We start from the raw sequence: 27912 nt of genomic DNA, 5'->3' as shown, positions 1-27912 counted from the left end.
CGCCTATTGACCACTGGAGACAGGGACAACAAGAAATCGGGGATTCTTACTGAACCAATGTGATAGCAGCAGCTATGTGTGCGTCCTCCTGCGCTGCCATGTTTGTGTTGGTTTGGCTGTGGGCTCAACCGCTCTTGTTTTTGTTGCAGCAGTACGTCCCTCTTTAAACCTCAACACTGCAATGTGATTGGTACGAACCGTTTTTGGTTCTGAGGCAAACAGTTAAAGCCAGAGCGGTACAAGATGGATTAAAGTGTGTTTGTAAACACATAAAAATCACGAGAATTCAGCTTGCAGGCAAGGTTATGACAGACAGGCAAATCCACACGAACGAGACAGGTCAATAACATGCAGGCAATCAAGGAATGTAGGAACCTGCGCCTGACAGGAGTGAAGGTTTAGGATGAAAGCAGATGGTTGAGGACCCCTACAGTTTTGCCACTACTGCTATTTGCATTGGGTCCTCATTACATGAAACATGAAAAACACAATTCAGGTTCAGATAGCAGGATCACTTCGAGTCCACTCATACTACAATAATGGAGACCAACTGGGACACCAAGACCAGAACTTTAGAGGCAGAACATCAATGTTTAAAGATCTGATCTCCAGCGGAAACGCCTCACTGCACCTGACAGGAGTGAAGGTTGAGGATCAGAGCAGATACAAATGTCACAGCAGCATCATCACAGGGGACAAGGAGTCGTTTATTAAATTACATGTGGAGATTAATAAATTACTTGTTATATAAGTTGTGAAACACCAACTTATATAACAACAGCTGATTTTCCTTTGTTTTCCTACTGTCTGCTGTTTTATTATGACCGCAGCTTGAGTTTTTACCCAGAATCCCCCTGTTCTCTGTTTCATTATGTGTTTCTGTTCAGGTTTCTCTGTCCTTGATGCCTTGTTTTTGTTCTCCTGCCTTTAATTTGTTTTATGTCATCTGTGCTTTGTTTCTTTCACCATATTCCCTGTTTGTTGGAAACCTTTCATTCAAGACAAGAACTTAATTATAAGATTCTCTGTTCTGATCTAGAACCTTCCTGTCTTCATGTGAGTTATTCAAACCACGGTGTCAAAATGTTTGGCTCTCATTTCCATAAATATTATGTACGAGTTGTTAAAAAATCATGTGTCTCTTTAACAGCTCCAGTCTCTAAAGTCCGCATCTCTCAGGAAGGAAACATGATCACCTGCAGCTCAGAGGGAATCTACCCAGAACCTCAGCTCACCTGGTCCCCCATCCCTCCATCCAGGACCGCTCTGCAGAACAGAACCACCGTCCACCAGACTGAGGAGCAGCTTTACAGCATCAATATTATTGAAAGGAAATGACTTGTTCCACATTTGTTTTCACGTAACCGGTAACAAATCAGTGTTAAAATCAACATCACCGTCTTACTCTTAATTTTGTTTTCTCGCGCTCTTCTTCTCCTGCTTTTATTTTTATAATTATTTACATATTGTTGCGTATTGAAAATTAAATAAAGATAAAGGCTGGTGGTCTGATTGTACAGTTTGGTCTGCTGCTTTCATTGGTCTGCAGCAGGAAGGGTTCACTTTGCACTTTGACTTTTGCACCACCAGTGGGAGACAAACTTCACCAGGAGCGAACCAGACATCAGTGAACTTGGAGCCAAACTAAAGTTACATGAATAAATCAGATGAGACCTGATTTAAACATCTAAAAACAAAGATCAGGTGTGGCCATTTTAGGAGGGCTGTCAGGAATCATCTGTTACATTAAATAAATGTTGGCAGGATCAGATGTTTCAACTTTTTAAATCACTTGAACTCATTTCTATAGCGAGGACGAGAAGGTGTCATGACTTTAGGACAAAAGTGTCCATGCACTTTAAAATGTTTCCATATTTGCCATCTTACAACTACAAGGTGTGTATTTTATGTTCTTAGACCAACAGAAACTGGTGAATAATTGTATAAGAAAAGTAATAGAAATGGACACAATCTGAAAGCATTCATATAATTTATCTTATTCTGATGCCCCTAAATAAAATCCAGAGCGTTCAATTGCCTTCAAAAGTCACCAAAGGCAAAGTCCAATTATGTGGACAATTCTGGTTCTTTAGAGAACATCAGAGAACAACCAAGGAAACCAAGGAACCCAGCAGACGGTTCAGGCAAGTTCTGGTCCAGTTTAAAACAGGATCAGGTTCCACAGCAACATCTCCCAGAGCTCTGATCAATCCATCATATGGACCTGGAGAGAGGATGGACGACCTGCAGACCCACCTGCACATGGACGTCCACCTGGACTGACATCAAGGAGAGCAATAACCAGAGAAGAAGCCAGGAGGCTCATGGTGACTCTGGAGGATCTGCAGAGATTCAGGAATGTGTTGGCAGGACACTGTTAGTTATGCACTGTACAAATCTGGCATTATGGAAGAGGGGAAAGAAGAAAGCCAAAATTGAGAAAAAAGCAGAGGAAGTCCAGGTTGCCTGAAGTAAGTCCTGTTTACAAAGCCTGTAGGAACCATGTATAGTTCTTGGTGTTTGGGTCTGGTTTATTTGCTTTTGGTGGGAGTGTTTTGTTTACGTACAAGTTGACATCCTCCAACGTTGGTGGCACTGTAGAGGGGAACTCTATATAAGGGAGCGGTGAGAGGGCAGAAAGGGTTCAGGTGACGGCCGGTCGTAGGGTTTTTTCCAGCCTACTGGTTGCTGTGTCATATCCACACTCGCCATAATCTGCTGTCCATCTTACCTGTTTTCAAAGACCCCCACCTGGCATTTTGGATTGTTTTCCATCTCCTAATTGTATTCAATAAATGGGAACACCCATGTTTTGCTGGTCAGACCTGATGAGAAGATGGAAGGAGATTATAAACAGCAAATCCTGGAAGAAAAACTACTTGAGAAAAGCTTTGGTCTGCAACTTTAAAACATGCATGTCACAGTAACTGCATGAATCATAACTCTTCTTCTCTCCAGTGTTCTCTTGTGGAGCAGCTAAACTCTACCTCACGTTCTCTCAAATGGGGTAGTAATAAGAATAAGAATAATAGTAAGAATAAGAATGAGAATAAGAAGGTTAGAGTGATGTGCAAGAATGGCCTATTCAGACTTCATATTTTCCAAAGCTCGATCAGAGACAAAAGTCAGCTAAATATGTAATAATTTTTTAAATGAACAATTTCCTGAATAAACTTTCATGTTTTATATGTTTTACCATCTGAAGAACAACCATTACACCCAGTGAAATACTGCTTTAATTACAGCCCTTGACAATCAAGAATCTTTATTGTCATCATGCAGCCATAATGAAATGTTAGGGAGACATCAGCTCTGAGTACACACATAAGTTATAACACATGGACAAATTAAAAACACCCATGGAAAAATGAAGAACGAGCATTCCTAGAAAAGAATCTCAGAAATGCATAAACACAATATGGGAAAACAAGCTACATTTGAGCTTAATATGAACAACAGATGAGAAAGATCAGAAGGGGAAACACACTGTGCCATTATTAATGGATAATACAGCATATTCAGATAATAATGACATGTTCAAGTCAAAAAGAAAAGAGAAGAACTGCAGTCTTTTCTTTTAGAACGATGTACAAACCGTGCAGTTTGCATGGATGACCACACAAACCCTCCCTTAGAAACCCAAGTGTGCAAATAGACATTAGGATGTGAGAGACAGTGTAAATAATTCTTAATAGGATCAAGAACCTGTGGAACCAGTAGTGTGTTTGTATATGCGCAACAGACTATGAATTGGGCTGGTGGTTTATTTGATTCTCAGCAGGGGGTGATAGCCCTCACAGCTTTGGGAAAGAAGCTGTTTTTAGTTCTATTAGTTCTTAATTTAGTGCTCCTGAATCATTTCCCTGATGGAAGTGGGACAGACAATGTGTTGCCAGGTTGGTGGGATCTGTGGCATAAACCGTATCTCGGTCCTGTAGACGGCATCCCACAATGCCCTGTGGTGTCCTCGAAACCCTCCATACCACACTGTCACTCTGAAACACAAAATGCTTTCAATTGTAGCTCCGTAAAGGTTTATTAGCAGGGAAGTAGAAGGTCTAGTCCATTTCAGTTTCCTGAGGAAGAAGAGTTGTTGTTAGGCCTTCTTCACCAGCTGGGAGGGTTTTTTCTGATAGATTCCCCTCCTCTGATAGATCCTGATCATGCGTGATTTATTGCTTCCGTGACAGAGCTACATAATATTTTTGTGAACTTGCGCACAAAAACGTTTGATCTGTCATCAGAGTATCTTAATCCGTCTCCCTTGACAGAAATTTTCTTTGACAAAGGGTTTTAATGAACATCTGTAATGTCACATAGATTAATTCATAAAACAATTCTTTATTAAAAAATTCATTTGAAAGGAACTTTTGTGTCAGAGAGTTGTGTTGTCATTAGATGATTTCATCTATTATTCCTTATGCTGAGAGCTGCTCTGATTTGTTGGACAGGGAACAATGAAATCTTGTAGTTAAGAATAGATTTAAATTCAACTGAGAATAGTTCTCACACATGGCTGGAAATTCCCTTTAAGCCCCAGGGTCTAGTTTCTCCACGTGTCATTGAGTCTTTGTTTTCAGGTTTGTCTCCTGGGAAACAAAGGCTTGATATGGACCTCACAGGTCTGGCTGCAGCTTCCGGCTCCTCCTCTCATCGTTCTCCTGGTTGTGGAGTATAACCTCAGCGGATTTTCTCTTTCCCCTTTTCACTTCATCATGGCTGCAGGATGACTGGCAATGAATGGTTTTTATTGGAGGAGCAGATGAGCAGCTATAGAGGTGAACGGCTGTTTTCCACCAGTAAGTAAGGTTTATGTTTTCTGTTAATATGTTCTCACATTTAAAACAAAGTGGCTGAAACCCCCCAAGCTCACGCTGTGGTTCATATTTCCTTCATACAAGCTGGGTGGAGCAGTAGCATGTCCTCCAGACATCCTACTGACCTCAACTGATGAAAACAAAAACGCTTTTTTTCTTGTAGATCCTGTTAAGCAGGATGTCAGGAAACAGCGTCTCTGTGGTTTGGATGGTTGTTTCTGTGCTTTGGACAACGACTCATGTGAAATCAGGTGAGTTTGGGGAAGGAAAATACTTTTCCTTTTTTGTTATAATGTTCTATTTTCAAAATGTCGCACTCATGTGCAGGTTTATCTGTTTCTTTGGTAAAACCGGTGACTGGACAGTGCAGGAAACATAGATTTTTATTTTTATTTTCAATCCCATCCTTCATTAATATAAACAGTTTGTTGGTGATGTACCTTAAATGTGAATGTTTCTGTTGCTAAAAATTAGAGGAACAGAAGCTGTGTTGCTTTTAGGAAGGTGAACCTCCCTCTTTCCATCTGTACCAGCTGCTCCGTGACTCTTTGTGTCCCTGAATGAGACAAAAGGCTGTTTAAATTTAGCAGCTGTGTTTACTTTTGTTCCCGTGTTTGATCTTAAATACATTTTTTGCTTCTTCTTACTTTCATTTTGGGCCTTAAACAAACCATTTCATAACTTTGTTCTTTAAACATTGAATATTTACCTTAGAAGAAGAACCAATAGAATTCTGCCAACACAGCTATGGGAGCAGGAAATCTCCACACAAAGCTCCTATTCAAGATTTAAACCCAGAATTGTGAGGGTTGTTGTTAGTCCCAACTATCACAGCTTCCGTTTTCAAGCGCTTGATAGTAGTCGGTGTTACAGTTGAAAATTTGCATACTTTTTGCATTATGAAAATAGTTCCTGCCCTGTCTGCACCAACCTGCTAAAGGCAGGTTTTGTTTTTTATGTTGCTTAGAAGAGATGATGAAGTTTAACAGGGTTCTAACTGAAAATAATCCACACCAAACACTGACAACTGCTTAACTCTGAGCATCTTTGCTGTAACTAAGGATCCAGTGTTTATTTCTCCTAAGGTTGATGATTGTTGCTTACTAAAAAAAACCTAAAACATTCTCTTTCAAAAGTGACAAAATGTATAAGATTACATGCATCAAAAGCATATATTTTTTTTAATTTCAGGAACATAGACCTAAAAATATATATCTGCACTTTAGAGTCTGATCTCCTTTTACATGAATTGACGTGATGCCAGCTGTAAGATCGCCCCACCCAGGTAGAACTGTGCTTGAGGGTGCTGCTGATATTTGTCTAATCTGTCAACATAAGGCAAAAAGACAGGGAAGAATTTCGCAAATAATTTATAGATCAAGTCAGTGAAGTTATTTTGAGGAAACCCCGAACAAATGTGCATTAATGCTCAAGTTTAAATAGCGAACTTAGAATATATAATAGTAACCACAGACTGTAGTAGATGGTACCATCAAGCTATTGGCAGTAATTTACATTGAAATTCTTTATTAGAAGTGCAATTTTTTCTTTACAGTACCTATGAAACGCTTTATGCAAAATTGTAGTCCTGTTAACTGATCATAGTTGACAACAGAAAAACACGCAACCAAAACACAGCACAACTAGCGTCAAGCTAGTTACCCTTTAATCATTTAATTAGCATTATTATCATAAGCGTACAATTATGAACAGAAACAAAGTTCCATTCATACCAACATGGTGTAGTTCCCCGTCCAACTCTGTTGTTTTCAGTTGCTCAAGTCGGCCGTATATCCATATTTTACATTTATCTAGACTCGTTTTAGGTTTTGGGAAAGGAATAAACGTTCAGGATAATGCACGTCTAACAACGTTTAACCATTTTTACCGATGTTTTTTGACGAAATCCCTCTGTGCTCATAATGATAAGTCTGGGAATGGTGTCGAAGGAGCAGCTCCGGCAGGAAAGGGGTGTTTCATTTCAGGACAAATTGTGATTACTGATTGGTCAGTTACTGATGAGCCTCCAAGATTGATTGACAGATGTCATCACGTCAATTACTGCATCCATGCAGCGTGGTATAGAGGTGATCCAATGTGTTCTGCTGATGTGTTCAGGAAGCCGGGTTGCTTTGATAGGAACCTTCATGTCATCTGCTTTGTTGGTTCTGGTATCCTCCATCTTATACCCAACAAAGAATTATACCCCAGTTTGCTGGGCAATCAAGCACATGCCACCATGGTCACTGGACCAGCATCTCCATGAAGCTTGTCGGCAGAAGAAAGCATGAAGTGCCCCAAAATGTCCTGGTAGATGGTTTTGTTGACTGTGGACTTCAGAAAATACAGTGGATCGGAATCACCAGATGATGTGACGCCCCAAACCTTCACCAACCGTGGAAACTTCACTCTGCCGGCAACATTTGGAAACAGAAACAAATAATTTCTTCCCTGCGACAATTCCTGAAACATTTTTGGTGAAATGGTTGATTTAGCTCCGGGATGCTCACCGGGCGCCGCCCAGTGGCAGACACATTTAACTGGAATATACAAAAGGTTGCAATGCCACATAAAGATGATGATAGTTATTAATATTATTATTGTTGGAATTATGTTATTTGCATATAAGTTTATACAAGGTTTCGTAAAAATCTGGTCAAGCCAGAATAAGCAATAAAGTTTGATCCATTTGAATGTTTTTCATTCTTTCAAACACCTTCCTGAAACCCTGGATTCTTTTAAATGAAGGTTAAAACCCATTTGTTTAGAGTTGCCTATGACTGTAAACATAAAAAAGAGAAGTCAGTTAATTTTTCCTTTTTATTTTAACGTTATAGGCACTGTTAAACATCATGGGAAGGTGAATGGCTGCCGCTTCGGGAGGCTGAAGGGTAGATGGAGGAGTTGGAGAAATTACTGCAGCTTGGACCTTACAGAGAATTTGGTTATTTATTACAATTTCAATTCAGTTCAATTCAGACTTATTTATAAAGCGGCATCCCCAGGGTCTGCGGATGTTTTTGTTTATATGGTTTTGAGCTTTTGCACACTGAACAGGAAGTGATTTCTGGTTTGATGTCCTGCGACATGGATTTCCAGAAACCAATGGCTCTTGCTCTCCGTTTATGGACTTGGATGTCAGAACTCTGATGTACTCGTTGTGCAGTGATGACTCCATCTTCAGTGATTAACTCACCCCTGAAAGAGAAGTAGGGACGAATTTCAATAGGAAGACTGCCAGGTCGTCATGGCCACCCATGTTTATTGAATGTGCTGTGAATGAGTGTTTGCAGGGTCTCATCATTGGCTGTGCACCTCCCTAACTCATCCAGGCATGAAGAAGCGTTGCAGTTTATTGTCACCGCATCAGGAGTGTGGCTTCGCCCCATTGGTCCTTAGGACTGCAGGGAGCAGGAGAGCCAGATGTATTTGTGTTCCACTTGTATGCAACCGTGATGTTGTGACTCTGAGGTCCCAGCAACATCCTTTGTAGCCTTGCTGGTGCTGCATGAATGGGCTTCTTCATTATGGTGACCGTTGCCTGGTGATCTGTTTCTATGGTCGCAGGCTTGCCGTAGATGTTAATCGTGGAATTTGTAGCAGTTAATAACAACCACAGACAGCTGTTTTTCTGTTTGAGGCGACGTGGCACAGAAGTTAGGGAGTTTGTCTTGCAATTGGCGGGTAGCCGATTCGATCCCCCGCACTGACTGTCTCTGTCGTTGTGTCCTTGGGCAAGACACTTCACCCGCATTGCCTGCTAGTGGTGGTCAGAGGGCCCGGTGGTGCCGGTGCATGGCAGCCTGGCCTCTGTCAGTCTGCCCCAGGGCAGCTGTGGCTACTAACATAGCTCACCACCGTCAGGGTGTGAATGTGTGTGTGAATGGGTGAATGACTGAACTGTAGTCTAAAGCGCTTTGGAGGTCGTCAAGACTAGTTAAAGCGCTATACAAGTACAAGCCATTTACCATTTACCATTTTGAGCATTTCTGGTCAGTTAGAGTACGCTCTGCCCTGCCTGCTAACACACTACGCCCAGAACAGCATCACTGGCACACTGTGTGTGTGTGAGCCGTCGCAGGCTGGCTGTCAGCTGACTAAAGTTTGGAATAGATTTTCCAAGATCGTCGTCTATCCCTAAGAAACCTCTGAGCTAGAATATCTGCTGGAACTGGCATCTCACTGAACACTTTTGTTTTGGGGGGGGGGATCTAAAAACATGTCCCGCTTAACTGACCCGGTTCAGTGGGATCTGCACTACACAGGGTTTAGTCGAAGGTTGACCTCTTTGAGGTGGAGGACTTTTCTCAGATTATATTACATTCCCCTACACTCTACTGCTGTATGCATTGGGTCCTCATTACATGAAAAATGACAAACACAATCCAATAAAAAGACTTTACAGTAGGGGTTGATTATTGAATCTGACATGTCGTATGTTGTATGCCGTTGATCTCCCTGCAGATACTGAGATCTTCTGTGTTTTCAAGAGGAGCTGCATTTTACCGTGCAGCTTCGAAGGCGGCTCTGATGTGATGATCAACTGGTTTCAGATGGCAGCAGGATCACTTCGAGTCCACTCATACTACGATAATAAGGACGAACTGGGACACCAAGACCAGAACTTTAGAGGCAGGACATCACTGTTTAAAGATCTGATTTCCAGCGGAAACGCCTCACTGCGCCTGACAGGAGTGAAGGTTGAGGATCAGAGCAGATACAAATGTCACAGCAGCATCATCACAGGGGACAAGGAGTCATTTATTAACCTCCATGTGGACGGTAAAACAACAACTTATATAACAACAGCTGATTTTCCTTTGTTTTCCTACTGTCTGCTATTTAGTTATGACCGCAGGTTGAGTTTTTACCCAGAATCCCCCTGTTCTCTGTTTCATTATGTGTTTCTGTTCAGGTTTCTCTGTCCTTGATGCCTTGTTTTGTTCTCCTGCCTTTAATTTGTTTTATGTCATCTGTGCTTTGTTTCTTTCACCATATTCCCTGTTTGTTGGAATCCTTTCATTCAAGACAAGAACTTAATTATAAGATTCTCTGTTCTGATCTAGAACCTTCCTGTCTTCATGTGAGTTATTCAAACCACGGTGTCAAAATGTTTGGCTCTCATTTCCATAAATATTATGTACGAGTTGTTAAAAAATCATGTGTCTCTTTAACAGCTCCAGTCTCTAAAGTCCGCATCTCTCAGGAAGGAAACATGATCACCTGCAGCTCAGAGGGAATCTACCCAGAACCTCAGCTCACCTGGTCCCCCATCCCTCCATCCAGGACCGCTCTGCAGAACAGAACCACCGTCCAGCAGACTGAGGAGAAGCTTTACAGCATCAACAGCTCCCTCGTGGGTTTGGAGGTTGTGTCTGGAATGATCTACAGCTGCATGGTCAGCACTCGCAGCAACAAGAGAAGAGCAAGTCTGAGGCAGCTAAGTGAGTCGGATGTTCTGAGATCTGATTTCATCGCATTTCTGTCTTCACATGTTCTCCATGAAATCACACAGGAAGCAGCTCCTCATGTTTAAATCCATCTAAAAATCCAGGTACACCTTAAGCTATCCCTAAACCTAAGTGCTTGTTTTAAGTATGGAATCATAAATACATTTAATTTATAATAATTATTCTCTATGACTAAAGAGCTCAAATGTTGTGAAGATAAAACGCTGCCGGCTGATTACAGATCATGCCGGTAAACTTTCCTGTTCCTAGCAGAAGGATGAGAACAGCAAAGAGTCGAATCCTTTTTCCCATCGTTCTCATTTTTCTCACACTCAGCAAACCTTCCCAAGTGAAACAAGAGTCAGTTTCCACTTGTAAACTAATGAATTTACTGAGCACAGCAGTTTCCAGTTTGAAAGAAATCCTTGGTCAGGAGCTTACATTGGTCCAGCATTGGTCTAAACGACACATGATGGAGAAACATGTTTATTCTGATTTATCTACATCTTTGTACCTAAAACTTTAGAAGGGTGTGATTGGGAACTTTTTTTTTTTTTATTGAACAATTTGAACACATTACAAAAACAGTGCCATTGCCTTTCCACTGAAGGAAAATAAAATATTAACTGCATATACATACACACCAATCCACATAAATATCAGCACACACACCTGCACGTAAATAATTATGTACACTAATAAACCAAGAGAGGAGAGGTAGAGGATAAGAGATGATCCGATCTTCAGACATCACACAGGCAGAAAATCCCTTATATACAGGCAAACAATGTTATGTCAGCCAAATAGCCAATAAGAGCGTCCCATGCCTGCACAGTAGATGTTCGTGCTTTGACTACAACCGCCAATGATCTTTCTAAAATGGCAATGTCCCTAAAATGATTTATCCATTCTTTTGCTGATGGGATGTCCAGGGAAAACCATGAGTGTATTATAGTCTTCTTAGCAGCAGTTAGTCCTGCAAAAATATATTTCCTGTGAGCCAATCTGATATTGCCACTAAGAACGGAATCATCATTGAATAGAAGCAGGGGAAGATGCATAGGAATGGGAAATCCTAAAATATTTTTAAGGCAACTATGCACCTTGGACGTGATTGGGAACTTTTGATATTAATCTCCTTAGATGATTTGGGTTAAAAATATTTGCTATAAAGCCAAAAAAAGGCTGGAAATTTGCATTAAAGTGCCTCTTGTGGATGTTTCTGTGTACATATATGACATAAGTTTTGTCTTCATAGGACTGGATTGTAAAATGTTTGATTTGGATTAAAGCAAACATCTGTGATCTAATTCCAGGTGTAATCAGTTCCAGCAGACAGGCCTCCCTCTCCTGCTCTGGCTCAGACGTTTCCATAACGAGTCTTCTCTGGACATTTAATTACAGTCAGACTATCGTGAACCAGAGCAGTCAGAGCAGGGTGATGGTGTCAGAGGAGTGGAGACATCTGGTGAAGGACATATCCGAGTCCGGCAGTCTTAGTCTACAGGGTTTGTCTCCACAACAGGAGGGCATTTACACCTGTGAGCTCAATAATGAGGAGGAAACCTTCTTAACCAGCACCTTCCTAAAGATGGTGGAGGATGGAGGTGAGACTGAATCCCTTACCAAACCTGAGTCTGTTAAAAAGATTTAATTTACTTTGAAAACCTGTATAAGGTCAGGAGGTGAGCTCAGTCCATCTGTTTCCACTCAGGAGGCACCAAACGCAACCCAGGGGTTCTCATCTTTGTTGGAGTCGCAGCAGCAATAGTTTTTGTTGTTCTGTTCATCTGCGCTAAAAGGAACAAAGGTAAAAACTCTTATTTTTTTAATTGGATGTTGGTGTTTGTGGTTCTTATCATGTGGATGTTTCTCAGCTCTACAGGACAACGGCTATGTGGAGGCCAGACTGTGAGTCTGGATCCATGGTGAGAGGAGGGCAGCTCCACCTGGGTCTCAGCAATTTCATACCTGAAGAAGAAGAAGAGCGCAAATACCTTGTTTGCAATGGATGGATGGATGATGGATGGATGGATGGATGGATGGATGATGGACGGACGGACAGACGGACGGTCAGTCGCTGACGGTGATAAGACAGTGAAACTCTTCATTTACTGGTGCACTTTCATTCAGACTCAAAAGACAAAGGAAGACATCTAAGATGCAAGCAGATGATATTCCTGCTTTATAGTTTGAGATTATTTATTCAGGATTATGTCCAACAGCATTAATTTCATCAAGTATTGATGAACCACACCAGGCAATGATTTAATGTTAATATTGTTAGAAATGTTTATTGTTCTGTTTGTGACATGTCGCTCTTGTTTGTTGATCAGTTTTTTGTTCCGTTTACTTGTTCAGCTTTCTCATTATTAGTAACTACTGTTGCTTTTCCACTGTTTACATGCAAAAGCCATTATTTTTTGTAATGTTATTTGATTTTAAATAAAGTTTCCAAAAAGAAAATAGAGTCCGATTAGACCTCTTCTGATGTCTTGCCAAGATAGATTTGGATCCAAGTATCAACGCCTTAGATTAGTTTAATTAGGCATACATTGTCAGATTTTTCTAAGATGAACCCTGGAAGCACACCATGCACACGGAGCTTATTTCTGAGAGTTTATTGAACAACGGATGAGCAGTGGATGAAGGAAGCCAGAGAGGCTGTACCGGACTGGAACTGGGGGTGTAGATGGAAGCAGGAACTGACGGACCGGAGAGAGTTCTAGGAAGAGCAGGGGTCCGTTCTTCGTACGTTGCTTAAAACATCCGAGATCAAATGACACATCCAAGATGATTTCATCCGGCTAATCCTGATCCGGCTAATTGGGTTCTTCAAACACACCTGTTGTTTATGATTAGTATGGCTGGATTGAGTTATCTGAGACAACTGCGCGTTCATGCGTTTGTTTAAAAGGGGAAATGTATCGATAGTAGAAACAATGATCAGCAACGCTGCTATTGGCTGTTCAGCATGGCCAAAGAACGCTCACAGTTTGTCTCCAAAGCAGAACAAGAGCTTTTAATGGAAGGTTATGCTGAATTTGAGTCATTAATTAAAACGACAGGGAACACCTCAAAGTCTGCTAAAGCCAGGAGAGAGGGCTGCAAAAAGCAGCAGACAAATTAATGCGTAAATACTGTCCATGGTAGATGTTTCTATCACTTTCTACAGTATGAATTTTTGCATTTCAATAATTTCATATTTCCGTTGTTCTTTTATGTCAGAGCCTCCACCGGACCCGCTAGAATATGGAGACAAGTAAAAGTGAAATACACGAATATTCTACAAAATGGTAGCCTTTAATTATTATACTGTATTTTATAAAGCAACTTCTTCCTCTTTAAAAGCCACTGTTAAATGATGTGTTTGTCTGTTTATAACAGCCACCAAGAAAAAGGCTGAAAAAAAAACAACAGGTTCTTTTTACTTTTGTTACTTTCTTTTTCTTTCACAAAATGACACAGGGTGCCATCCGTTCCCTATATAAACGGCTTCTTCAACAAAAAAATTGTATTTTGACCTGAAAAAACACAAATTAAGAGGAGAAATTGAACGCCACAACTTGAAAAAGAGAAAAATCGCACTAGAGATCGAGTTGCTTTAAAAGTACCTTAGAGTAAGTTGGTTCCACACATTAACCTGGGACTGCTCCATTTTAAAGGAAAGGGGCAGGAGGGAGTTTCAGCAGAACTCTCCAAGCTGATTGGGCAGAGCGATGCCTACCAAAGGTTGGTTTTAGCCAATCATGGTATGAAATTAAAAGAAAGCGGCAGACGTCATGAAGAAGAAATGTTGGATTCTTAACAAACAGATGTGATAGCAGCAGCTACACATCCGTCCTCCTGCGCTGCCATGTTTATGTTGGTTGGGCTGTGGGTTCAGCCGCTCTTCCTTTCATCGCATCGGTATGTACTTATGTTCTGTCTCTCTTCGAGGTCGGTCGTGTTTTTCAGCTTTCTCCTGAGCTCCTTATCTGCTTTGCCCTGTCCCCCCCCCACCCCCTCTTCTGCTATGTGCTTCGTTTTGTGTCTTTGTGCAATTTCTTCATAGCAACCAAAAGCTCGGAAGTGAAGCTAAGGAAATTATGGATCTCGTCTGCTGGTCTCTCAACGCTATTGATCAAATTTTTGCAACTGGAAAGCAAAATACCGGGGAGCGGGCCTGTCCCGACGGGACTTTTTTTGCAGGATACATCTTGAACCCGGGGGGTTCAAGAGACTGCTGGTGGTGAATTTGGCCTTGATGAGACTACCAGCGGCTTACGACAGAATCACCAAGGCGGTGAATGAACAGAGCAATAAGCTGGATAAGCTGACTGCGATGGTTGGACAAAGAGGTGAGATGGGATAAATCTGGAAGTGTGAACATGACATAGCCCAACTATTTGGAATAATCGATCCTGGAGCCAGTGATAAAAAGGCTTTAAAGCTGAAAGAAAAGTTGGTTCAGCTTGTTCTCAAAAAACAAATTTAAATCAGACTTCCCACTGTCTAAATTCTCCCCTGCGTTGTTATGGCAAAATCGCACAGACCTATTCCCCCCCCCCCCCCCCCCCCCCCCCCCCTGCAAAACATCCGTGGAGGCGTCAAGCCGGGCTGCGAAGTGATAAAGACTTTCCATCAAGAACACTGTCGGCGGGACAGCATTCATGGACATACAAAATTCCACACAACATGCACACACTACTGACTCACATTTAGCTCATGAACTTACACACGACATATCTCAAATGTTCTCCTGCTATTATGTGTCTCGCTATATTTTTGCCTTTTTGTGCAATGAGGGTTTTTTTGTGTAGGATTTCTCATACTGTATTGTGAGAGGTTAGAGTATGATAAATTGTTGTCTTTTTTCTCCCTCCACTTCCCCCACGTTTTAATTTTCCTTTAACAGATTCAAGGGCAGCGCCCTGTGGGCACCGTGTAAGGAGGGGTCCGGGGCAGTTTGGAGGAACGCGCCTAACGGCTGCGCTGATGGAGCAGCGGCCGACTGGCTGTGTTCCTTGGCAACGCAAGGCCTCAGTCAATCGTTCCCCCAAAATGTTTGTTAAGTGTATGTGATGGACGGTTGTACTGAAGCTGAACTTTCGATTGCAATGCAAATTACAGTTGACAAATAAAATTGATTGATTGATTGATTGATTGATGTCCCGCCTTAAACCTCAGAACTGCAACATGACTGGCCTGAACCGTTTTTGGTTCAGGCACAAACGCTTGAAGCCGGAGCGGTACAAGATGGATTCTCATGTGTTTGTGAACGCACAAATACCGAGATAATTCAGCTTGTAGGCAAGGTTAGGGCTTTAAGGGTCTAAACGTTCTTACATTTTATTAATATTTGTTATGCATAGAGAGTGTGGGAGTAAATAATAGTATTCATTCAAAAAAACAAATAAAATTGTGCTGCTACACAATATTTCTGTGGAAAATATTTAAAAAGCATTTTCAAAACACATGTTTTATTTGTCCAGGAGACAGACTGAGCACAAGGTTTTAAAACAACAGTTTATCCAAACCTGACATAAAATATTCACTTCAAGCCCAGAAAACATAGATGACTAAAATATGAAGCTGAAAAAGTCAATAAAAACTGGTGCTAAGAGAGCAGAACAAACAGAACGAGCTGCGACGCAGCTGGTGTGTAGAGCATTGATATTACAGCAGGCGAGGATTCTCGTCGCTGTAGTTGTATGAGTCTCCTATGAAGGGCAGATGTGGTGGATAGTTACAGATTCCCGTCAGGAAGATGATGATGGTGCCGAATGTCATCACCGAAGTGATCAGCAACAGGCAGAGACGATCCACAGTACGAGCGATACCGCTCCAGTTGTCCTTCTCCTGCAAAGACAACAGTCCTTTCAGAATCAAAGTACTCGCTCAGACACCTTGTACTCAACACTGTAAAAGCAAAGGAAAAACTCAGAGACTACGTTCCTTCTCACCTCGTTGTAGTCGTTCTTGGCATGCATGTGTTTGATGATGTAGTTCGCTCCGTCCAATGCTGGCTTAATCTCCCCGTACAGCTGATCCGTCATGGCGTCACTTTCCTGCGGCTTCAGAACTGAACAGAACCAGCCCCATCAATCTCTGTTAGCATTCCCATCTATCGACTCAGACTGCCCAAATAAATGACTGACCAGGTAGAGATGCCAGGTGCCTGCCTTCTAACCTGATTCTAGCCAGATTGATGTCGCTCCGCCTAGCTCCACTCACATCCATCTGGGACACCTCCATAGGAATTGCCTTTATTGAAAGCTGGGCCTTATCAAAAATCCCTGCATATGATTGGATAAGCCACTTGTCTGTCATCTTTATCGACGTGCTATTTCAACCACTCACACCGAAGCTAACCCGTGACGCTGTGAGAGCGACGCAGGAAAAAACAAAACTTTTTTTTTATGTGTTTGCGGCTCTAGTGGCACACGTTTTATTGACAGTAAGCTGACAGGAAGAGGGTGGAAGACAGGCGGCAAAGTGTCGATCCCGGGCCGATAGTGTCGAGGACTAAAGGCCTCCTAATATGGTTTGCGCTAACCACTCCGCCAGGGGTGCGCCTCCGCTCCGATTTAGAGCGTACTTTTAGTTAGTTTATTTTCAAAATCTAAACAATGCCTACGACTTGTTGTGCTCCCGGTTGCACACAGAGGCATTCCAAATCGTTGGATGGACGTTTCTTTCGTTTACCGAAGAAAGAAGAAAGACAAAAGAAATTGATATTTTCAATGAAGAAGGACCCCGGCAGACAATCCCAATCGACTGTGGGAGCCATCATACCCGGACAGAATTTGCAGTCTACACTTCATCTCTGGTAAATACAACTTAATTTTGCTCTAGTCATTGTTCTACTGAAATAGCAGCGGAGGGGAGGTAGCGATCGCTACACGGGGCCGGGATAAGCGGAGTCGATGCAGCAGCCGCTGTCTGGTGCAGCTGCAGGCTGCAGCTGCACCAGACAGCGGCTGCATTACGCCCCTGTTCACACGCACTAGTACATCTTCGTGTTTACACTGCAACGTCGCCGACACCCCCACCCATTTTAATAAGACAAAAACACCAAAATAATCCTTTGTGATCAATCTTTTAACCTACCGGGCGGGTCTTCCTCTCTGCTGAGGTGCTGTTTGTGTCCAACTCCGCTTTCTGCTGTTACACATACATGTCTGAACATCCATCCATTCATTTTCTGACCCGCTTAATCCCTCATGGGGTTGCGGGGGTTGCTGGTGCCTATGTCCCGATATCAACCATCAACTTACTCTTAAAACGATCTTGTGATACGTTATCTAAAGTACAAAAATACGTCGAGAACTGGTCAGTTTCCTTTGTTTGCGCCCGCTATATGTTCGCCTTCTGCCTTCCAGTCCGGATGAAAACAATAGCAGTGAACTGGTCTATTAGGTAGATTGGACAACACGGAAGAAATAGCAGCATCAATGTTAACGCTTGCTTCCTCGATGCAAGCCGCCATTGTCTGAATCAAAACAGTCTCACGTCACGGTCGCTTCTCCACTACGTCACATCTATGAAACTCCAGCCCTGCATCCTGATTGGCTGGACAATAAAATTGGTTGGAGAAATTACTCTCTATTGGAGATGTCCCAGATGGATGTGATATAAGCTAGGCGGAGCTAAGCGGAGCGATATCAATCTGGCTAGGGTCAGGTTACCTGCCTTCAGGGTCAGGCTGAACTAATTCTACTACATATTTGGGTCTTTTTGGACCTGTTTAGATGTACCTGAAGCATGTGTGTGCCGTTTTGACAGTCCGTGTCTTTCTGACTGCTTCTCAAACATCAGCTCGCTGCGGGACTTGATGCAGTAATATTCCTCTGCTGCAGCAATGTAGCCGACCGAGCTGGATCGCCGTGGCAACGCTCCATCCCACACCGGCTCATCATTCGCAGGATTGGACATATGGAGGATCCGGGGCAAGCGTTCAAGGAAAAACTGGACAAATAGTTGTCATTTAATGTGTAAAAACATTATTTTATGGAACGGTTTTTGAATTACTGACAACCTGCCCTCCCTTTTTCCTCCTGCTACTCTCACCTTATTAGTTATTAGTAATTATTGTTCCCATTAGCTTTGTGAGAACTTTCTATAGTCAGAAAGTTGCCACCACAGGTGTTTCTTTCCATAGATGGTACCCCTGGCTCAGTTCTTACGTCTATAACAGCATCTTTTCCCTGGATGGAAACATTATGGATGGCTTTTACTGCCATTTACTTCACTGATCGCTTTATGTTCCAGTTTGTTTGGCTGTGCTGTTCACTTTGTACCTGTGTTTACATGTGTCTCTGTCATGGATTGAGCCAAGTATTATGTTTTGCTGTCAATGATTTAATTTCTTCGTTCTACAGAAAGTACTCTTTTCTCAGTCCTGGAGTGTCTAACTGTGTCCTAATATGGAGCCACTGGTATAAATACTACGGGTTTTAACGTAGTGCACCATTTCATTATGTTTCCTTGAAGCAGAGGTCTTAGACACAGCTAAACACAGAAGAGCTCGGTAATTCTGTGTGTAGTTGTCTTTTTCATTGATAACGCCACTGATGGACCCATTGATGTCATTTACTCTGTTGGTCTTTCCTTTGCCACTGAAAGTATTGATGGGGGTTTCTTCGAGTTAAAAGGGAGCTTTTCTTCTCTGCTGTTGTTGCGCCCTTGCTCAGGAAAATACAATAAAAGGACAAAAAGCAAATGAGAGCCATAGCAGAGATAAAATGTTGCATTCGTTCAGTTCATTACCTTCTTGGTCCATTCAGACATGACATGTGTACTGGGAGTCCTGAAGTGCAGGTTGAGCACGACCACACAGTTCAACACAACGATCGTAACAAGAACCATGATGAACATCAAATATCTGAGGAAAAAAACACATAAACCTTATAGACTTAAGAACATTGAGACCTGTTGATCTGTTGGCAACAGTTTTGTATTTAACTGACCCGCCGTACAACATGCACTAGACAAACCTAATGGAAATGGAGGACAAAAGAGGAGAATGGGGTCATCTGTTAAAGACCAGACATCCAGATATTCCACCTACCTGCTACCCGCCAATCCTTCAGATACAGCTCTCTTTAGATTCACCTTGGTGGTGATAAAATCCTAGTTTCTGTCTGACTGCTGCCTTGATTCAATTCAAGAAAAGGGAATTTATTGGTACCACTAGCTATTACCAAGTAATATGAAAGTCCAATTTAATATTTCCTGAGACATTAACACCAGTCCTGAATGTTTAAGGGCCCCCAGACTGAAAATTAGGAAAATAAAATTCAAAGAAAGTAATTGAAAGACAATCAGGAAGTATGAAGTATATATTCTTGTGTCCGTATATATTAGAAAAGCAGTTTTTATTCCCTACTTGACAATCAGAGGGACCGACGTGGACGTCTCAGGCAGCCTCTGAGAGATCAGCAGCAGGAAGACAGACTGAGCCAGCAGCACGGAGATGGACAACGTCATCTTCTCACCACCTAAACACAAAATATCAAGTTTCTCTGAGATCAAAGGAGTCTTTCACTCACAAGTCAAAGGGATTGACCAAAAACAGTTCAAGAGACACGTCTGAACAGGCAAACTCTGGTAATGTCTTCTGAAATAGATTTTTCTACATGTTCAAGTTAAATATAGCTCCATTCAGCTACAGTTAAATTACACATAAATGTTTTAGTACTGTTTAGTACTGTGGAAAGGAAAGTTTGCTATATTTGCAAGAGAAGAACATGTCTCTGGTCACCAAAACTGCATTAAGATTTAAGAAGAACTTGTTATATCTAAAACCACTGCAGATAAGAGAAAGTGTGAAAGTACTGACTGTCAGCAGGCAGGTAGTAGACCAGTGAAGCCAGAGAGGAGATGAGCATGCAGGGGGCGATGACATTGACGATGTAGAAGAGCGGCTTGCGTTTGATGATCAGGTAGAAGGTGATGTCCTGGTGCTTGTTACTCTCCTTGGGAATGTGCTTGTAGGTGTTTTTCTTGGCCGGCCGGTGGACGATCTCCCACTCGCCATTCTCTGCAGACACCAGCAGAGACAAATACCTTTTGATAATTAGGTCTTAATTTACCGCTGAAATATAATGTCTTATTTTCATTCCCACCAGACTTCCTGCTGAAGCATTTTGGATCTGCTAAAGGTTTTCAAATGAATTTTGTGGACCTCCTGATGGTAAAGATGTAGAATAATTACAATAGTTCAGCCTTGAATTAACAAATGCATGGACTAGATTTTTCCTGTTGTATAGATTGTGGGACCATGCTCCAAGAAGATGATGGTCACCACCTGTGCCCTGCCTGCCTTGGACATAATCACCTGGTGGAGATGTTTTTGGAGAGAGCCGGGGCCTTCCCAGAGGGCAGGTGGTCCCTCCTAGGTGTTTGAAGCATTGGTAGGAGGTTGCAGTCACCTTGGCCCCTTCTATGAAGAAGTCTGACCAGGGCCTTTCCACAAGGGATAAGGAGGAGGCGGAGTTGTCCCATGCTTCTGAGGCTGCCTCCCTCTCATCATCATGAAGCCTAGTTGATGGTTTAGCTAACAGATTCATATGGTTTGTCATGCATTTGACCTTGGAGTGGCTGTAGTTAGACATCCTACGAGGGAAAGAATCTGTCCCCGGTAGTGCCTTTTTGAGGCATGGAAGGGCTCCTTCTCTTTTTTCTGTTAATCCATCAGAGGACTACCTGAGAGAGTTGCACATTTGTGGGTGTGACCCAAGAGTCTTCACGCTTCTCCACGGATGGCCGTTTGTTGGCAGCAATGCAGGACTGGACCAGGGCCTGCTTGGATGTCAGCAATTGACACTGCTGTTGCCTCACTCATTGTGTTGCTAGATGAAGTTCTGCATAGTGATGTTCGGCACCCACAGACTCAATGTCATGCTACAGATGATCTCCTCTGCAGAGCTTACAACGTGTTAGTGTGTGCTGGCCTCCTTGGAAATGTGTTGGTACAGCTCTTGCTCTTTCTGCATCCCTTCAGAATGCTGGTGATACAACTGCAGTAGTTGATTTTGCGCCAATGACCCAACAGCTTCTTGTTCAAGCTTGTCAATAGGTCTGGCTGGTCCAGTCTGCTTTGACTGAAAGGGAGAGAGCAATATAACATCCTCTGAGTCCTGTGAAGCTGCTGCTAGGAGTGACCCAGCGCCCGCCCGGGCACCCAGCCCTCTCTAGCTTTATTAAGTAAATAAAGCCAAGCCACTCTCTGGATTTCATCCGCAATTTTACAAAGAGTCCGGTAGAGGAAAAGAAGAGGGTAACTCCTTCCAACGGGAGTCACTTTGCCAGACACCCCGTCTAGAGCCTCAAAACTGACAGACTTTAATGCACACAAGCTTCCAAGTTGATGCTCAAAAAGCATTTGCTCTGAATGCAGCATAGTTCTAAAGATTCTGCCTTGGTCTTGGCCTTGGCCTTGGAGGGCCCGGTATCGGTCTTGAACAAGTCTTGATTCCATCACTGCATAGGACCCTCCGTAGTGTTTCCTTGGTGCTGAGGAAGTTGTTTAGTTCAGCTGCCCTGGAAGCGCTGGAACGGACTGTTCAGGCACAGCAGATTAGAATCTGCTTTTGGGTCTCAGCAGGAGTATGCCTCCTCCCCCTCCTCAGCCTTCAAGGTGTCTTTTTGCTTGCCCCAGTGTTTGGCCGCCTCCTCTGGTGTTTCTAATCCTTGTGATGTACTGCAGAGACTGAGGCGGTCCACTCATAGAAACAAAATATGACCTAAAAGTCTTTTTGTGAGTGAGTGCCGAATTGCCGCTATTAGCCGCTATTAGCCTCCGTTAATAACCTGCTACTAATCCTAGTTGAATGTAACTACGACTTGTTTTAAACCTAATGTTTGATCTTGTTAGCTCCATCATCGTCTGATTGTGCTATGAGCGTTAATACAGCATTAATCGGAAACAATTATGTCGATTTAATTGTGTTTTTGTGTAATTTAAGATTAACTCATAAAGCTAATGTAAACACGGCTCAGAAATGCCTCAACACGTCGTTGATTATCCACTACAGAACCCTTCAGCTTCCAAAGTTACCAATTTGAGTCTTAATTATTTCCAGGAGCAATAATTACATTAATAAAATCAAGTGTCCTAAAGGTTATACATAGGAAACCCTTCTTTAAAATGCTATTTCTTCAAATAATGTTTTATCTAACCTGATGTTGCATTATGAATGGGTTGAACACATGTCAGATGTTGTTCTAAAGGAGTTAAGCTAATTTAACCTCATTCCATATTCTTTAAGATGAACTTTGGTTCTCTAATTTGGATCTGCAGTGAACAACGATTCATTGAATCAGTCTGATGATGGTTTTCAACTTTTTTCTTTTGTTGTTTTTTTTGTACGTATATACGTAGTTCCTCAGTTTCTTATTCTTAATTTTGCTTAGACGTTTAGCTAAGTTTAATTAGCCTAGTAGAGAGGATTTGTTGATTGAAATATAGTTTTAATTCAGATAAACAACATATAGTGATGTTCTCTGGGTTTTCATTTTATTTCTGTTAATAAATGCTTGAGCTTGAAGAGAAGTTGTCACTCCTTTATGTGGTATGCACACATATGTGTGCAGAGTTTGCTGTTAAAAGAACGCCAGTGCTCGAATCACCTTTTCAACTATTGTCCTAGCAGCTAATATTTACCCGACAATACCTAAAAGACCGAGAGTTATTTATTAAACATTAAATAACTTAAAACAGTATGTTAATAGCTCAACAAGTGGCGTCTCTGGGTGGGCATTCATAAACACAGCTTGTGCTGCGCACATATGAGAATTTCTTTTTTTTTTTTTTTTTTGGGGGGATTTTTTGCAGCTCTAGTGGCTCGCTTTTTTCGAAAGTAGGCTGACAGGAAGGGGGGTAGAAGAGGGGGAGAGACATTCGGCAAAGGACCACGGGTCGGATTCGAACCCGGATCGGCCACATCGACGACTAAGGCCTCTGTATATGGGTCGCGCTACCCGCTGCGCCACATGCGCGCCCTCACATATGAGAACTTTAGGTGACATTTTTAGACTTTTGAAAAAAGTCTACTCCAAAATTTTCTCAATACCTAACAGACCAACTTATATATTAAACAGTACTTAAAACGTGTGTAATGGCACAACGATGTACTATTGACATAACCCGACAAACAACTTAAACAAAAATCCAAGAACTGTGACCTTAACTGGAGACATTTGAATTATAAATTGTGTTGCAGATAAATATTACCTGTAAAGCTTGCAGGGTCAATAACAATCCACTCCACCATATGTTTATTGGTTTCGTCGCCCTCTTCCTTCAGCTGCATTCTGATCTCTTTAGCGTTGTATGTCAGAGACCTGCAAGCAGCAAAAAACATTTATCTTGGTTTCTGGAGGAGCTGAGCAGATACTTCCCACAGCTCATGCTGTGCACCAGACTTCATTGTGCTTAGATATACAGACGAACAGTGGCTGATTACGTGAATTTCAGCGTGCAGTTCTGCCAGTCGAAGGGGAAGTAGTTGACATTGATGGAGCAGGAGGAGCGGAAGATGGCAGGAGGCAACCAGTAGCACAGACCATCTGGGTACACCAGGACGTTGCTGTAGTAAGCCACCTGGAACTGGGCATCATTACTAAATCAGGGTGAGGATTACATAATTATATCTACACTTAGGAGCAAAATAATTCATTTTGAAATGCATACAGTAAAATGATACATTGATTTCAAATGCCTCACAAATCAATATCTAAAATAGACATGGTGGGTATTTGTATTCAGCTCCTTGAGCGAGTTCCTCCAGAACTACCTTTGTCTTTAGGTCTTCTGGGGTATTTCCATACCTGCTTTGCACATCAACAGACTAGATTTTCTGCTAGTTCTTCTTTGCCAAACAGCTCAAGCCCAGTCAGGCTGGAGAAAGAGTATCTGCAAACAGCAGGTTTTACCTCTTCAGCTGATTTCTAGTTAAACCCTTTATAATACCATAAGCTGTAGTACAGCATGTTTGGAAGAGTTGTAGCTTCTTTACTGTTGCCCACCCATTACCCCATTGAGACATTGTCTTTCCCACAGCCAAAAACAGATTAAAATCCTAAAAAATCTTATTAAAATCAATACTACTCAACTTGAACCAAAACATAAAACAATTAAATGTGGTTATTAAACATAATGTATTTCCCTCGAAAGACTTTGTTAGTAAATGAATACATTTCTGATAATCAGATAGATTTATTTTGTCTTGAGGAAACCTGACTGCAAGAGGACTACATTGGTATAAATGACTCAACTTCCTATAATTATATAAATTTCCACATTCCCAGAACTACGGGAAGAGGACCGGGAGAAGCAACCATCTTTCATTCTGATTTATTAAGTATTCCCAGGGCAATTATTTTCTACAGCTCTTTTGAACATTTAACCCTTAGTTCAACCTCATCCAAACTGCAAAGCAATAAAACCTCTTCTGTTTGTTGTTTTGTATCGTCCACCAGGCCCTTACTATGGTGGGGGATTTAAACATTCATGTTGATACTGAATGTGAAATGCCTTTAAAACTTGGTTTTGCTCAAAATGTGTATAAACCAACCCACTTTTGCCTTCATACTTTGGACCGAATTAACAGTATTTCCTCACAACCCTGTCCTATCTGACCATTTTTAATAACCTTTGAGTTGAATTTAACTGAGTTCTCCACCTCCAAAAGAAGGTTTCATTATAGTAGCTCTTTATCAGATAATGCTGTATCAAATTTTAGAGTCTGTCCCGCTCTTAATATCCTCAGTATTGCAGAAATACCCTGCCGATGGCAGCAATGTTATTTCTTCACATTCACAAATTGACCTGTTTCTTGATGGTGTCACTTCCTCATTGCTTTTTGCAATAAATGATAAAGCTCCCTTTAAAAAGAAGGTGATTATTCACAGGAAGCTGGCTCCCTGGTTTAATTTAGAGCTGCTTTCTTTGAAGCACAATGTTAGGAAATTGGAGAGAAAATGGCGCTCTACACACCAAGAGGAATCCTACCTAATCTGAAAAAACAGTCTACTGTTGTATAAAAAGAACCTTTGCGGAGTTAGAGCCGCATGTTTTTCATCATTAATAGAGAAGAATAAAAATAATCCTAGATTTCTCTTTAGTACAGTTGTTAAATTGACCCCGGGTCATAGCTCCGTTGATCCATCCATTCCCTTAGCTCTCAGCAGTAATGACTTTATGGGATTCTGGGATAAAATTGATTCCATTAAAAATAAAATCATTGGCATCCTCCCAAACATGATTATCTTGTCCTCAGTAAGTGAGGCAGCTTTGGAGGAATCTTTAGAACTCTCTTGATGAAGATGACTTAATAAATTACAAACCTATGTGTAATCTTCTTTTCCTAACTGAAGATTCTTGAGAAAGTAGTTGCTAATCAACTATGTGAACATTTACAAAGTAATGACCTACTTGAGGAGTTTTAGTCAGGCTTCAGAGCTCATAATAGCACTGAAACAGCTCTGGAGAAGGTCACTAATGATATTTTCATTGCCTCAGATAATGGACTTGTGTCTATACTTGTCCTGTTAGATCTCACTGCTGCATTTGACACAGTTGATCACAATATTCTCCTAGACAGACCTGAACATACTTCAGTAGGCTGGTTTAAATCTTATCTGTCTGACAGATCCCAGTTTGTTCTTGTTAACAATAAATCTTCAAACTCTAGGGTCACTTGTGGAGTACCACAGGGTTCTCTCCTTAGGCTAATTCTCTTTACTGTATATACATATATCCATAAATCTTGATGGATCCAATAAATTAATTAAACTACAGGCATGTCTTGATAATAACCTGGATGACTTTAACTTTTTTACTTTTAAATTCTGACTGTCAGGTAGTGATCAGGTGACTATCGGAATAGGCATTATAAGGAGGATCCCCCATCACCGCTGGCCTCAAAGGTTCCTCCATCTACGCCGACCTCAAGAACACTTGGTCGTCTCAGGACTACCTCCAGGTCTTCTTCCAGAGCTGTTTCCCTCTTTCTGAGGCCCACTCTGCCCACCCTAGTTGGGTTGTTTCGACCCTAGTGGGCGTCTGGAATCCACCCTTGAGGAGGGGGTAGTTTCATTATCCTTGGGTGCCATCCTGTGAAGCAGGTCATCTGCCATTACCCTTTCTATCATTCTTTGATCAAGGCAAGGCAAGGCAAGGCAAATTTATTTATATAGCACAATTCAGTACAAGACAATACAAAGTGCTTTACATGATTAAGATATACCAAAATAATAAAATGTAGATAGAAAATAGAATAAAAGCAAGTAGGGATAGAATGTAGTAACAAAAAAGAACATTAAAAACAGTAAAACTGTTTAACTAGAACAGTCAAAGGCAATTTTAAACAGATGTGTTTTTAATCTTGATTTAAAAGAACTCAGGCTTTCCGCACTTTTACAGTTTTCTGGAAGTTTGTTCCAGATAAACGGAGCATAGGAACTAAATGCTGCTTCTCCATGTTTAGTTCTGGTTCTAGGTATGTGGAGTAGACTGGAGCCAGAAGACCTTAGTGGTCTGGAGGGTTGATACACTGATAACAAGTCTGTGATGTATTTAGGTGCTAAGCCATTTAAGGATTTATAGACTAACAGAAGTATTTTAAAGTCTATTCTCTGAGATACAGGGAGCCAGTGTAAGGACTTTAGAACTGGGGTTATGTGCTCTACTTTCTTAGTATTAGTGTGCTTCTGGGCTTTTTGTGTCTCTGCTCTGTCTTCTCTAACCCCATTTGGTCGAGGCAGATGGCCGTTCACACTGGGCCTGGTTCTGGTTCTGCTGGAGGTTTTCCTCCCTGTTAAAGGTGAGTTTTCCTCTCCACTGTCGCTTCATGCATGCTCAGTATGAGGGATTGCTGCAAAGCCATCAACAATGAAGACGACTGTCAACTGTGGCTCTACGCTCTTTCAGGAGGAGTGAATGCTGCTTGGAGAGACTTGATACAACCTGCTAGGTTTCCTCAGAGAGGAAACTTTCTGACCAACCTGGAGGATCTGATGGAATCTGACTTTGGAATGAGCCTTGAGATGACGTGTGTTGTGAATTGGTGCTATAAAAATAAAATGTAATTGAATTGAAAATCTATAACTTTACTTGTTTTCCAGCACGATCTCTGGCAGCCAGACCATGCTGGGTGGCAGGCGGAGCGTGTCGATGCCATCAAAATCTGAGGTGTTCCAGGACAGCCTGTAGTCAGTCCACGTCTGTGTCGCAGCCACAGAGAAAGGTAGATTAAACATAAAGGTGGAGACCTGGTCTGTGTGAAATGTAAGAACGTTACTTTAACATACGTGCTCGATCCACACGTTTGTCAGCAGCGTCTCATCTACCTCTTTCTATAGATGATGGAGAAGAAAAGACAGAAATTACAGGAGGTAGAAACAAGGAACCATGTAGGGGCAGCAGACGAGACCAACATTAAAACCACTTTACTGTTTGGGCTTTGTGCTAAAAATACTAACTGACACTGCACAAAAATAACAACTGACACTGCACACCCCATGAACACACCATAAGTGTGGTAAAACAAGGTGGTGGCAGCATCATGCTAGGGGTCTGCTTTTCTCCAGTAGAGATGGGGAATTTGGTTAGAGCTCAACACAAGGAAGTTCACACCACTAAAGGCTTGCAGCTGTAA

At 41.8% G+C, this 27912-nt stretch overlaps 2 protein-coding genes across 12 annotated transcripts in view; one reads left to right on the top strand and one right to left on the bottom strand.

Moving 5' to 3' along the window:
* The first annotated feature begins 509 nt into the window (after positions 1-509).
* Positions 510-13076, top strand: LOC105921174 (HERV-H LTR-associating protein 2). Of its 4 annotated transcripts, XM_036125012.1 has the most exons (7): positions 4697-4799; positions 4981-5068; positions 9282-9599; positions 9995-10261; positions 11584-11874; positions 11982-12077; positions 12145-13076. In XM_036125012.1, exons 2-7 carry the CDS (start codon positions 4996-4998, stop codon positions 12180-12182), a joined length of 1083 nt encoding a protein of 360 aa, XP_035980905.1. In that variant the 5' UTR covers positions 4697-4799; positions 4981-4995; the 3' UTR covers positions 12183-13076. The 4 variants fall into 4 exon arrangements, with proteins under 4 accessions (XP_035980906.1, XP_035980904.1, XP_035980903.1 ...); XM_036125011.1 differs by having other exon boundaries at positions 4696-4799; positions 10001-10261; positions 11982-13076; XM_036125010.1 differs by having other exon boundaries at positions 4696-4799; positions 11982-13076.
* A 2636-nt stretch (positions 13077-15712) lies between these two features.
* Positions 15713-27912, bottom strand: part of chrnd (cholinergic receptor, nicotinic, delta (muscle)) — a 56205-nt gene continuing 44005 nt past the window's right edge. For all 8 annotated transcript variants that reach the window (XM_036124988.1, XM_036124986.1, XM_036124987.1 and 5 more), the window contains 10 exons: positions 27566-27610; positions 27369-27478; positions 23719-23874; positions 23487-23596; positions 20091-20291; positions 19638-19749; positions 19019-19133; positions 18007-18217; positions 16213-16331; positions 15713-16108 (listed from right to left, as the gene is read on the bottom strand). In XM_036124988.1, coding sequence (XP_035980881.1) covers positions 15926-16108; positions 16213-16331; positions 18007-18217; positions 19019-19133; positions 19638-19749; positions 20091-20291; positions 23487-23596; positions 23719-23874; positions 27369-27478; positions 27566-27610 — 1362 coding nt within the window. In that variant the 3' untranslated portion in view covers positions 15713-15925. The remainder of the gene's footprint in view (positions 16109-16212; positions 16332-18006; positions 18218-19018; positions 19134-19637; positions 19750-20090; positions 20292-23486; positions 23597-23718; positions 23875-27368; positions 27479-27565; positions 27611-27912) is intronic.

Source organism: Fundulus heteroclitus, chromosome 21 (genome assembly GCF_011125445.2).
Source record: "Fundulus heteroclitus isolate FHET01 chromosome 21, MU-UCD_Fhet_4.1, whole genome shotgun sequence".
Taxonomy (NCBI): domain Eukaryota; kingdom Metazoa; phylum Chordata; class Actinopteri; order Cyprinodontiformes; family Fundulidae; genus Fundulus; species Fundulus heteroclitus.
This window is presented reverse-complemented; position numbering and strand designations above follow the sequence as displayed.

Coding starts and splice junctions, on each gene's coding strand:
- LOC105921174 (XM_036125010.1), top strand. CDS start 4,996: ATGTCAGGAAACAGCGTCTCTGTGGTTTGGATGGTTGTTTCTGTGCTT. Junction 5,069..9,281: donor AACGACTCATGTGAAATCAG/GTGAGTTTGGGG, acceptor ATCTCCCTGCAG/ATACTGAGATCTTCTGTGTT. Junction 10,262..11,583: donor AGCAAGTCTGAGGCAGCTAA/GTGAGTCGGATG, acceptor ATCTAATTCCAG/GTGTAATCAGTTCCAGCAGA.